This window comes from Melanotaenia boesemani, chromosome 21, assembly GCF_017639745.1.
Source record: "Melanotaenia boesemani isolate fMelBoe1 chromosome 21, fMelBoe1.pri, whole genome shotgun sequence".
In the NCBI taxonomy this organism is placed as follows: Eukaryota; Metazoa; Chordata; class Actinopteri; order Atheriniformes; family Melanotaeniidae; genus Melanotaenia; species Melanotaenia boesemani.
Genome location: NC_055702.1, coordinates 14,324,619 through 14,337,321, shown reverse-complemented (window position 1 = coordinate 14,337,321; position 12,703 = coordinate 14,324,619). Strand labels below are relative to the sequence as shown.

Genomic DNA, 12,703 nt, shown 5'->3' with positions numbered 1-12,703 from the left:
TCTATTATATTTGCTTTTTTCTTTTAATTTAAATAGTTTGATGTGGGTGCATGAATAGCTGCACACAAATAAAACTTTGGGCTGCACATGGTTCGCCACAGACCAAGTGAACCTATGTAGATCCATGCAGATTACTTGCTACATAAACTGACAACAATAGACGGCAAAACTGTCATGAGTGGACAATCACAATGCAAAAGCATCTGAAAAGAAGAGTGTGTAAGTGTTTTAGGTTCTACACCACTGACGTTAGGAGTCAAAACCTGTAAAGGTCAACTTTGTACAAAGACTAGTTTTTATTCTCACCTGCCAGCCACCAAGACAAAGAAGCAGAGACTTCGGCCTGGCACTGACACTGACTTCAATTTAAGTTTGGGCAACTAAAACGACATCTGCAGTAAATCTACTAAAACAGAATGGATAGAAAATAATGGGTTACCACAACTACACAGAAAGAGATTGAAAATGTTATTTTGGCTACTATTTAGATTTTGCTGGAACCAAACCCCTTTGGTAATTTCTTCTATAATAAGGAATTAGAGAGTATCCTCACAGCTGGGTACACATAATCACAGCAATCAAGGTTTAAATGAATACAGTGTGTCTCATTGGGCCTGTCTACCCAAGAGGAAAAATTAATCAGTTGCATGCCCAGTTGACATCAAAGTGTTCAGCTAAACAAAGCAAACAGCTGGCCTGGCCTCACTTTGCATTTCTTTGATCAATAGTCCACTAATTAAACTGGTCTGCTGAGCCTGTAATAAGGGGTGAGATTATTGTGTAATACTACTTGTTTTACATTAACTGTCTTCAGAATACATAAAGTCTCTGATAAATGTTAATTAAGGCAATGATACATATAATGCAGCCTGGCATTGTGTTTTCAACCTGTGCAACTGTGCAAACTTGAACTTTCAGCGACTTTACAGAGACACCAGCCAGCCCTTGCTGTCCTTCTTTTAATGCATGGTAATTATTTTAAGGAAGTATATCACACACAATAAAATTTGTATAGATTGTTCTTTAAAAAAAGTAGCAGTCAGTTGAGTTAAATACCATGCTGCCCTCTAGTGGATAATTGATTAACCACTGACATCTAAAACTAAAGATAATAACAAATTTTTAAGCATATATAAGTTGTTCTATAGTTGGTGACAAACTATTTTAAGACATAGGTTTTAGTTTAGTGACACTATTAACTATTTTTGACTTTATAAAGACCAGCAGATTAAATAAATATTGCTGCATTTAATTAATAACATCATCTAATAACATAGAAAATAGCTATAACAATTTAAAGAGCCTTTACACACCAGAGGGCTTGCTTGTTGAGAAATTCTCATGTCACAAATTTCATGACTCAAGTTTTAGAAGTTTTTAGGTTCTGACACACCTGAAGTATGTAGCAATCCACAGTGATCAGCAGGATAAAATATCTACGCCCACTAGATGGCAACAAAGACTTACTTATTAGAAAGCGATGACCTCCTTTAACGTCAGCTGTCTCACTCTTTTCAAAGATTAATTTATTCTAGTTTGATTTTAAAAAGAAGAGCGGATGAGCAAAGAGCGGGTATTAAAGCCATGCTCATTAATTCAGATCACAGCACACAGATTATGTGCACAAGAATAAACACCTACAAGCTCATGGTTAGAGAGGATTTTTGCCATGATTAAAATCCTCAGTACTTAAAAGATTATATTAAAATATGCTTTTTTAATACATTGTGAAAAATCCTCTTGTGCTTTTGCTTTTGGGGATTTTAATGCTACTATATTAGATAAGGTGCATTTAAAAGCATCGTTCTAAATCATCCTGCAAGCTTTATTTATTTATTTAATTAATTTATTTATTTATATATTACTAAATCTCTTCTTCATGACTTCTCAAATTATATTTAAAAGAGTTAGGAAGGTGGTGTGGCTGACTATCGAAATTTGGTAAATTTGGCCTTTTGGGGTTTGTTTCAAATGCTAAAATGCCATTTCACCGTTGGATAAGAACAAAGTGACACATTTATTAGTTATGTAGGCAGAAAGCTGAGAGCAGAGATGGTGCAACCCATGTCGCTGAAACTGGGAGAGGTCTAAAGAAATGGAATAGTTACTAGTTAGTCAGCCTGACAGGCTAATAACCTGACAGGTTTTGCCCTTGTCTTACTGATATGTAGCCCTTATATGACATCATGCCAAGTATTTAAGTTCTCTAAAATAACTTTTACTTATTAGTCTCTGTGTGTAAAGGCTTTGAGTGTTTTATAACCTGCTCAGATGGCGACTACTGTACACTAAACGTTTAGTCCTAAAAGCTGAACAACTCCATCCTCTGGATCTCTGCACAGACACACTCCCAGCTCAGAAGAAGTGTAATTTTTCACAATGTCACAAAGATGTGAGAGGCCTGAGCTAACAGCCAACACAAACACACACACACACATTTTAACCCAATGAAGCAAAAACACACCCACTTGCAGTTTTCACACCTATCTGTCATTCTACAAATGCAAACACGTGAAATGCATTAAAACAGAAGGAGGTGCTCCTGTGCTCCAGATACGGGGAAATTTATCAAAAGCAGCAAAGCTAAGGATAGTCTTATCGAGTGTTAAGCGACGGTTCAGATGCTGTCATTTTTCAAGGAAAACAGAACTCCTCACAAAGGCATGCCATATATTTGCTGTCATAACCCTTTTTTTTGTAAGCAAGAGTGTGTCTCAACACACACACACACACACACACATACTCTAATCTCTGCCTAAGCCATAACACCCAACTGGGTAAGAAAGTGGCCCGCTAGGCACATTCCTTTGTATTGGCACAACACACAGTGGGAATGCAAGAGTGATAGACACACAAGGTTAAATGAGTGTGAAATTTAAGGAGGGTACTACTGTGTGTGTTTGTGTAGGGTTAGGGCCTGGTGTCAGTTTTTATTGGAATAAAAAAAAAAAGCTATTTGGTTCCCCTACTGAATGTTTTAGTTTGTTAAAATTATAGAAACATTCTAAAGTTGTTCCCTTAAAAACTGTAATTAAAGGGACCATAAATAAGTAAGGACATTTAAGGATAGCTTTATGGGTTTGTCTCTATCGTGTCTCATAACAATAACCAGCTGCCCCTGTAAGCACCAAAAAATATATCTGGATGATATAATAACATGAATATCCCTTTTAAAGGGCTTCCTGTTTTAATGATGGGGGGGATTAAGAGTTATACAAATGAAGTGGCTTTCAGGGTAACCAGTTCTGGGTCACTGATTTAAGATTAAGCTTTGGATTATTGTGATTTTTTCAGTGATTCTGAACACCATTCATTTAAAAGAATTTAAAATTTACATAATATTATTTTTAAGACTAATATTATTGACAATTTACACTTGTATTAATCATGACTGTAACTAAATGAAAATCATAAGTGGCATTCTTCAGTTGTTTTTTAGGTTTAAGTTTGATCAGCAATTACTGACTAGTACTAAGATCTTCAGCAGCAAATAACTATTGTTTATTCAAGTACATTCTCTGCCATACTAGTGACACTATTGTAAGTTGCTTAACTAATTCATGCCATTCAAGAGACAAAAAAAAATCCAACACATTTCTAAAATGACATTCTTTTCTGGTAAGTCATAAAGAAAAGAACAAGTCTTTCTTAAGAGCAACAATTCTTCTGTCTGGCTTCTCACCTTGTAAATATGTGCATGCCATGCTCGGACAACTATGACAGCCTATCATCATCTAACTTTGACATTTTAACTCTTTAAAATTGTCATTAAACAGAATGTAGCTGTGTTGAGTTAAACATAGCATTAGCAGTGACATGGCGAATAGAATTTAAGGGTAAACAGCTCTTGAATGTGATGTAGTAAAATCTGTGTTGTTTGATCCATTTTAGATGGTTACAACAAGAAAAAGTCTGTTCAACTTGAGCAAAGGTTTTTTTAAAAGGCATATGGAGCTACATGAAAATATAAATTCCAAAACAAGCAATAATTAGTATGACGCCAGCTGTCTGAAGACCCGAAAAAGTATTTTTACTAATGCAAATATGTGGAAAAATCAATCACTGCAACCAAACCTGTTGCACAAAGTCCACGCTGAAGAACCGGATATTTGCTGGATATGTTATCTGGGAACACTAATGATGCAAACAAGCACTAATTGGCAACCACGATGTGGATATGTTTACAGGAGTTGTTACCTGAGCTTTTAAATAACCTTTCTACAACATGTCTAACAAACAAAGGGCTTGAGGGAACATAGCATTTAACAGAGCAAACAAAATTAGGTTTTACAAGAATTTCCATATGCCAAGGGCTGCACTTTAAATAATGTTACTTGGGACAGCCCAGTTAATACTTGCTCATCAGAAAGAATCCAAGCTAACTTCCCATTACACTAACATTAGCTACAGTTTTATGGACAGTTACCAAGTATTTTTCCAATTATTATCCTTTTTTATAATAATTAATTTATTAAAATATGGATTATTTATTTTAACCATGTCCACAGCAACAGAGCAGATTATCTGCATACCTTTATGTTGTATATACACCGTTTCCTCTATTAGTTAATGTGTTTCTTTATTGAAAGATAACAAATAAAATTAAATTTAGCTGTTTACTGTACCACAGACTGGTCACAGCCAAAAAAAATGATTGCCTATTAAAAAATTGGCTGGATGTAAAATGCATGTGTGTGTGTGTGTAAAGGGGCTCCCATTATCACCACACAGAAAAATGCTGGACGCTGATAAACTCCGTCTTTCTCTGTTAATCAATTCACCCAGTCGGGAAATGATGCACATGATAAAGACTGTTGTTTTAATGACTCAAACATAAGTTTTCCTTTAGAATCAAGAAGTCAAGAGGAAAAAAGTTATACCAGAACAGAGATAACTTCATGTAATGAACATCTTCTCTGAAGGCGTTGTTTCAATCCCATTTTACATTAACATGTTTAAAGACTAGAAAGACATCATACGGTTTATCTGTAAACTGTACATCACCACTGAATTGAAGGTTTGAAAGCTACAGCTTCACAAAGCCATGTGGTATGCAAAGAAGTTAAATATGTGATTAAAAGACTTAAAACACAAAGGCTAAAAATTAAATCCGGCCTAATTAGCTGTGTTTTAAGTGGTTTCAAAAGAAATGAGCTACAAGTATTAAAAGCTGTTTGAAGTTCTTATAAGGCTGAAACTCTCTCTGCCTGTCAGCTGGCATGAGTGTGCTCACCTCCGTGTGCATGCAAATTTGTCTTTGCACATAGGGGCGGAGGAGAATTGTGAGCATGCGACCTTGTAGTCAGAAAGGACATGCTATTATTTAAATAAGATAAATAACATTAGGCTAAGTTTTTAAACACTTGTGTTGAGGATGGAGGAAGAAATAAAAGAATAGATGTATGTCAACAGCTAATGGAGATCAAAATAAATACAATAATTAATGATTAAATATTTGCCCAATTGCACTAAACCATTGTAAAGAGCTGATTTCTGTTTATTTGTAATATCTAACAACCAAGTGGAGCTACTGTTTTGTTTTTCCCCTCAATTTCAGCTCATTTATTCCCTATTGTACATTGGATGTTGAATTCCTAATTGAACTGGCTGAACCATTTCAAAGAGGTTTTGTTCTTGTTTATTTTACATGTTGTTTGTCCAAGGTAGTCAAAAGAAACATCACAGTCTTTTCCATACCATGAGATGTAATTTGTTAGGTAATTCAGCGCTGTTTTTCTGTATCGGTATCAGATTGGTATCAGCCGATACTCAATCGCAGATATCGGTACTGGTATCAAAAGTGGAAAAAAGTGGATCGGTGCATCCCTAGCTGAATCTAAAACAAAAAGTAAACAGCCAAAAAAATTATCTGAAAAACAAAGTTTACACTTTTGACTATATAATACAACTATAGCTCTTTGTTAGTGTTTTACAAATTCTCATGGGTATTAACACCGAGGAGAGCAGTGCACGACAGGCAGCAAAAGTTGACTTATTACAAGACATTCTGCGGGTAACAGGAAAACAAAGAGCATCCCTAGAGAGAACAACGTGTCCCTGTGGCTAAAAACTATTTGCAAACTCTGTCAAGAAAAAGAAGATTTATTTACACACATCCACCTTAAAGCCTTACAAACTACATGTTTGAATAAGCTAGCTTGTCACTTAAATTTGACTCAACTTGAGTTGAATGAAAAGACTTTTTTCAAAAAGGGGCAAATTTAAACAATGAAATGCTTCAGTAACTGTTTGATCCTTATGTGTGTGTGAGTGTTTCACTAAAACCAGCATCCTAAGGGGTGCAAAAGCTTATTTTAAAAAAATAGCAACACTGTAAAATTTGAGAAATGTATATGCTCACTGTAAACCAGCTATTTAATTCTATAAAATGCATGTAAAGCTTTGAAAACATCATGACTTTGTTTCTTAGCCTTCTCTTCTTTGCTCTCCCTTTTCTCTCTTAAATAACTCGTGCCCTACCTCCTCCAACACATTTCTCACTTTTCTCCCATGGTAGATTTTCCCTCTTTTTCCACTGTTAAAAAATCATTTTCTCACATTTTCTCTCCCAGTGATACTCCTCCTTTCCTCTCCATGTCACTGGCGCCCTGCACCGGTCCCTCCTTCATATAAGCCTGTGTTCTTTGGCTCACTTCATTAGTTATAGCAATAAACACACAAGGCCACAGGATACCTCCAGAAAACTCCTTGACATAATTATTGTAACATGTCACAATAGGAGCCTGCAGACCATAAAGCATGTATGTGTATGTGTGTTTAAACTACAACTGGTTCAACATGACACAATCATGCTGTTTTAACACTATGCTGCAGCATTTAACTATTATGTTCACTTCATCTGATGGATTTAATAAAAAAAAGCCTACAGAAAATGTTGGTGTAGTGTTTTTGCAACAACTTTTCTCTGACTGTATGCATCATATTTGTGTTAAATGGACTAACTTCTGGTTATTTTCTTGATACTGATGAAAATTCTGCAACAACTTCACTCCTTAACTGCTGCTCAGTGTTGCCAGTTTCTTTGGTGACTCGTTACTAGAGGAGCTTAGATTGTGTTTTTACAACACAAGTGCTGGCGACTCCTCCATTTTCAATAGGCTCATTATTAAAACAGCTCTCCCTGGACTTCACTCAGCCCCCATTTCTATGACCGCAAAGGATTCATAAAACCATACACGAGCGTAAATATGTGTGTTTTTATGGTGCAAGTGTATGAGCACGCTCCACACACATGAAGACTTTACACAGTGCTTGGCTGTTGTGGCAATGCATGAACCAGGAAAAATACAAGTATATATCAAGTAAAACCATATCTACATGTATAACACTAAAATCCCATCATATGCTGTTATACATCAGAAACACACTATCACATACATACTCATTTCTAGTACCTTTGTGGGACCTTATCTAAACTAAAAGCACTTTCATAAAGACCTTCAAGTAGAAAAGTCTCACTCTTTTTCCTCTGTTCAGCACTACAACAACCAAAATGTCACTATGATTACTGTGCAAGCTTGAATAATTAAGAGATTGTTCTGTATTCTCAAGGCACTGAGTTTCATTCTCCATGTGTTACCACTTTTTACAGGAAAAGTAGGAAGAAGATAGCAAAAAACAACAAGAGGGCATCCTGTGTAATGCCACTGTTTCTCAGTCCCAATGTAATGTTTTGCACCTCTAAGGCTTAAAAGTATGGCTTACTACTCATTACCTTCTGCTGGATGGAAGACAAAAGCTGTGTATTCTCCAAACAATGGCTGCCAAGGCTGCTAAAGTTGAACTGCTCCTGTGAGAGCTTTTTATGTTTGTGAAACACTCTTTTGCTTGGGAACTTGACAACAGCCCACTGTTGTGGGTTTCTCTCTGTCTCACTCTATCTCTCATCCTTCATCTTCCATCTCTGTCCATTTCACTCTGTTTTTAATTCACCCTCGGTTCAATTCCTGTGCCTGTAAATTCAATGCAGATGCCAACTCTGCTCAGTCCATTTACACATGCTTGCATACACACACACACACACACAGAAGGCTCACTCATTCAGTATGTCTGTAATATGGGTAGCAGAACTAACGGAGAATAAATCATTTTTCCACTGCAGAGGCCCACCCCGAACAAAGAGCCTGTGTGTAAGTGTTTTTGGTGTGTGTGCATGTGTGTTTGTGCTGGTCTATTAACATATTCCTTGTACAAATTATTCATCTTCCATGCATTACAGGCATAACATTTCAACAAAAACACAGCCAAGAACAATTTTTCTCTACCAAACCAAGAATGTGCATCACTGCAGCAATTAAGTATTTTATTTTTTGCCAGAGAGTAAAAGTTTAAATTGCAAACCACGTAGCACTATGAACCCAAAGCCAATGAGAAATAGCAACACAACAATAATGTGGTAAGTGCCTGTAAAATACACTGGGTTTCAGCATTTGTATGTTTTGCTTACAGTTACTTTAAGTGACTCGGGTAAGATAAAGACCTGGTGTTGTTTCCTGCACTGTGTAAGTCTGACATCTCATAAAAAGAACTACAGAGAAAAAAATTAAAGAGAGCAAAAAAGTCACCACTCACAACTCGGTTTAGATGAAATTTGGGTAAAGTTTTATTTATTGCCTTACCTGCAGCAGCTTAACTCCAATAAAGCATAACATCCCTCTGCAGCCTCTGAATTCCTCACCACGTATTACAATTGGCCAGATATCATTCTTGCTGGGACGCCAGAATCTGTGATCAACAACAACTCCCCAGACATCCTCTGAGATGCGTCCTGACGGCAGTGTTCTGACAATCGCTTTGGTTCCAGCACACACTGACTTGGTCACCTTATGGAAAGAAGCATTTCAGCATTTCTGATTATTTTTGACTAATTCTATCAATAAAAAAAGAGACAGACAAATGTAATTTTGCTTTTAAGTACCTTCTGGTTATTCCTCAAAAACCGCCTCACCAGGACAGTGGAACGTTCTTTGCGGTTCCTGACAAACTCTCTGCTGTCCAACAATCCTTCTTCATCCCTCTCATCACTGCTGCTATCCCTGCTACAGCTCCGGATCCCTCCTGAGGATAAACCCAGGGTTTCAAGGGATGCTCGTCGAAAGAATAGCGCTTCCAAGGAGCATTTATTAACCCGAAGCCTTCTGTTGAGCCTTTCTAAACTTGAGAATCCATCTTTGAGGTGGTGCAGAGGGATGTGCCCATTTTGGTGATGCTGCCGGTGGTTGGTGCAAGGAGAACCGCAGGGAGATGACACCAAAGAGCTCGGCTCACTTGAGGGACTGCCCTGAGATGAAAGAGAAAGTGATACATAGCTGGATAAAAATTTCTTAATGATGTTCCCAGTTAGTAGGATCTCAAATGAGCTTTATTACCTTGTGGAAAGCCAGCATAGACACGGGCATGCTGCTGTGACGGATGTGTCTCTTGTAGGAGTAAGAGGGGCTGGAGCTGGGGCAATGACTCTGAACAGGACTGGTGCTGTGGCCTGGACTGGATTTAGGTGTTTGGCAAGCGCAAATGTTTGGACTTGCATCCAAACACCTGCTACACAGGATACAAGAGGGGTGGGTGTTGCCAGTTTTGTCACCCCCTGCATTTACAATGTCCCCAGGTGTGTCCTGCTGAGACAGAGATCCTTCTGAACTTTGCCTAGTTACCATTTTTCCTTCATTATTCTTGCCAAACGACAGTTCTGCAAAAAGCTTTTCTTTGGTACTAAGGACCTTTGTGCTGTAATTACAGTCCATTTGTTCTTCATCCAAAACGGTCCCTTTAATATCATCACATGACAACTTCCTGTAGACAAGAAGGGAAGGGCTGCTACGCTGTTTTGAAAGCCACAGTTGGTCAGAACCTCGCCACACTTTCTGGCCATTATTTGCATGTTCGGCTTCTCTGCTGGGTCTCCCTCCAGTAGATGAAGGTGAAACAAACTGAGCCAATACTGTATGCCCAGCTTGAGTCTGACTTTCTTCAGTGGCCATCATGTGTACCTGTGGCGTCCTACTTTGTCTCACTGTGGGTTTAAAAAAAAAGAAAAACAAGATTACACAAGCAGATAGGCATAAAATGGACTACAAGACATTTTTAATGAATGAAAAACTATCTTGGATAGTCCAAAAGCAAAAAAAGTTTTAATTTTCCTTTCCTAACACCTCTAACATAAAGATTTGTTGCATCTTTGCCCTACAGAGATTTAATATCATAAGACCGCATTAATTGACTTATAAACAATGTAGTGATGTTTTTTTAAACAAAAAGTGATAAAAAGTTATTCTTTATTATTATTATTATAAAAAAAATAAAAAGATTAAAAAATAAATAACTAAATAAAAAAATAAAAAATAAAAAGTTATTCTAACTGACAATAATTGGTTGCAGTCCTGACTGTAACCAGTCTGCAACCATTATTAAATATATTTTAATTCAAATTAAGTGGGCTGTTATGGATGTAGGCCTGCGCTGAGCCAAATAACCCCAGCTCTTAATGACCTCTTTAGGAACTAAGACAGTTCGTCCATACACAGTGTGCTCTGTGCAAGTGTGTTGTGGATACAGAAGCTTGTGCAGCTGCACAAACCAGTAGATAAAAAAACCCACCGGGGTGACCCTGGAGGACTGAGGAATTTCCTTGATAGTATGGTTGCAGTCACAGCTTACAGGGCTACGAGTGTCCCTGAGTGTGCTAGCTCTATCTGAACATGAATACGGATCTGTGGCATAGTTATCCGGTTTCAGGTCCTGGAAAAAACAGAGAAAAGACAGACACTAATGAAAATACATTCATGGTTTGTCCATCTTTAGCTTTCATGGGGTTTTAGAATATCCAAAGACAATATGATAACACACTTAGAAAATACAATCTACTGACCAACTGAAGCAAAAGAAGTAAAAATATTTCATTAGATTTTAAAATTTGAATGTCCTTTCATTTCAATTTCATCTTTTATCTCATCAACTCTACTATTAACAGCCATTCAGCTAAATCACTGCACAGGACATGAACCTCGGTGGCTCAAGAGACTCACATTTCTCCTTATTATGGATTAAAAGCAGGAGTTATCTGGAATATCTGAATAATTAAATCTGGACAGTTACCACTGAGGTTCCTGAGGGGTTTCTTCCTGCTCTTTTTCCTTCTTAAATTGTCCAGCAACTGAACAACATTACTTTTAGATGAAGGCATAAAACAGCCAAAAGCATGAGAAAAGTCACTGATCAACGTCCATGGCACAAACAGTCCTACCAGTGAAAAAAGTTCATCGTATGGCTGGTATTTCTCACACAAAAAACAAATGACTCTATGATTCACATAAAAAAAGAAACAAAAAAGATTTTCTTAACTTCTTTTTTGTCCACAGATATCTATAAAAATGGTGAATTGGAGAATATTCACCCACAACATGCACACATACTAATTGTGTGGTTCTGGTATTGCCATGGTGGCCAATGATGAGCTGAAAAAATAAAAAGAGACTGAAACCTTATAATTAAAGTGACCACAGCCCTCAGTTCCCTGCCAGAATGTGTGGGCCATAGTAGGAATGTGGGACAAACCCAGAGGGGGGGGGGAGCTTGACATTTAGTGTGAGTGTGTTTTCAGAGGATAGAAAGGGAGAGAAAAAGAGGGGGAAACAGACTCACAAATACACTAAAGAGTGTGTGTTGGGTGTCTGCAGACTCTTTTCAAGGCTTTGTGCAACATTCACACAGACAACAGTCTACCAAAAGGGATGAAACAGACAAGCGATCCACTCAAAAGCAAAAACTGACATCTAAAACATCAAAAAGTTGTATCTGCTTTGCAGCTTAATTGCAGCTTCTTGATTTAACTGATTTAGTTGCTCAGAAAACATAATAATCTTCAACTATAGTAAAACACTGCTTGATTTAGACCAGAGCTACAGTACTATATGAGTGCACACATGCATCTTTTTAACTGAGTTCAGCAGCACCGCACAGGCACAACTCAGTGCATTGATCACTTGACAATACTTTTCACAAGCACTGCTGAGGAAATTTCAGAATAAAACCACTAAGAATTAAACTTATTTACATTTCTAAATCTGGAATTATTCAAAATATAATCATGTAGAGCAATTTCAGCATGTTCTGCACATCTAGACTGAAACTACTTTACATGGAAGCTGTTTACCTGGAATGACATTGCTGAATGAGAGCAAATATTTGATGACATCTGACCTACTTACATGTCAGAGATGACAAGAAACATTTTCACTTCTATTTCTGAATACTGTCAGGAAATTGTAAGACACTGTAAAGGTAATCAGAAATAAATAAATTAAAATCTCATGTTATCTTTAGCAAGTTACTGCTTCAGATTACATTTCTAGATTGATCTATTTCACTATGCAGAGTCTCCACTCAAATGAGCAACGATGACGTCCCCTGCATGTTTCATAGTCAACCAACAGGTCCAACCAGATATATCAAAAGTTTACAAAGAATTTATAGCCAACTGTAGCCACAAAATGTGACGTCATATCCTGTCAGCGCCCATTATTGTTACTGCTCCTGTTAGACATGACAAATAAACCTTCTGACCTTAAATAATGAGGATTGCATCTGTCTGAAAATAACAAATAAATAAAACAATACATTTACAATACACCTTTTAACAAACCTGTATATGCATGCTGATATTGCCTGAAAATTAACCATTTTT

General features: G+C 37.1%; 1 protein-coding gene across 1 annotated transcript in view; it reads right to left on the bottom strand.

The window, feature by feature from the left end:
- plce1 (phospholipase C, epsilon 1) overlaps positions 1 to 12,703 on the bottom strand; it is a 79,060-nt gene that overhangs the window by 55,039 nt on the left and 11,318 nt on the right. Inside the window, exons 2-5 of the mRNA XM_041974340.1 lie at positions 10,618 to 10,758; positions 9,390 to 10,033; positions 8,939 to 9,301; positions 8,640 to 8,843 (exon numbers count right to left, since the gene is read on the bottom strand). Of these exons, the coding sequence (XP_041830274.1) occupies positions 8,640 to 8,843; positions 8,939 to 9,301; positions 9,390 to 10,004 (1,182 nt within the window). The 5' untranslated portion in view covers positions 10,005 to 10,033; positions 10,618 to 10,758. The remainder of the gene's footprint in view (positions 1 to 8,639; positions 8,844 to 8,938; positions 9,302 to 9,389; positions 10,034 to 10,617; positions 10,759 to 12,703) is intronic.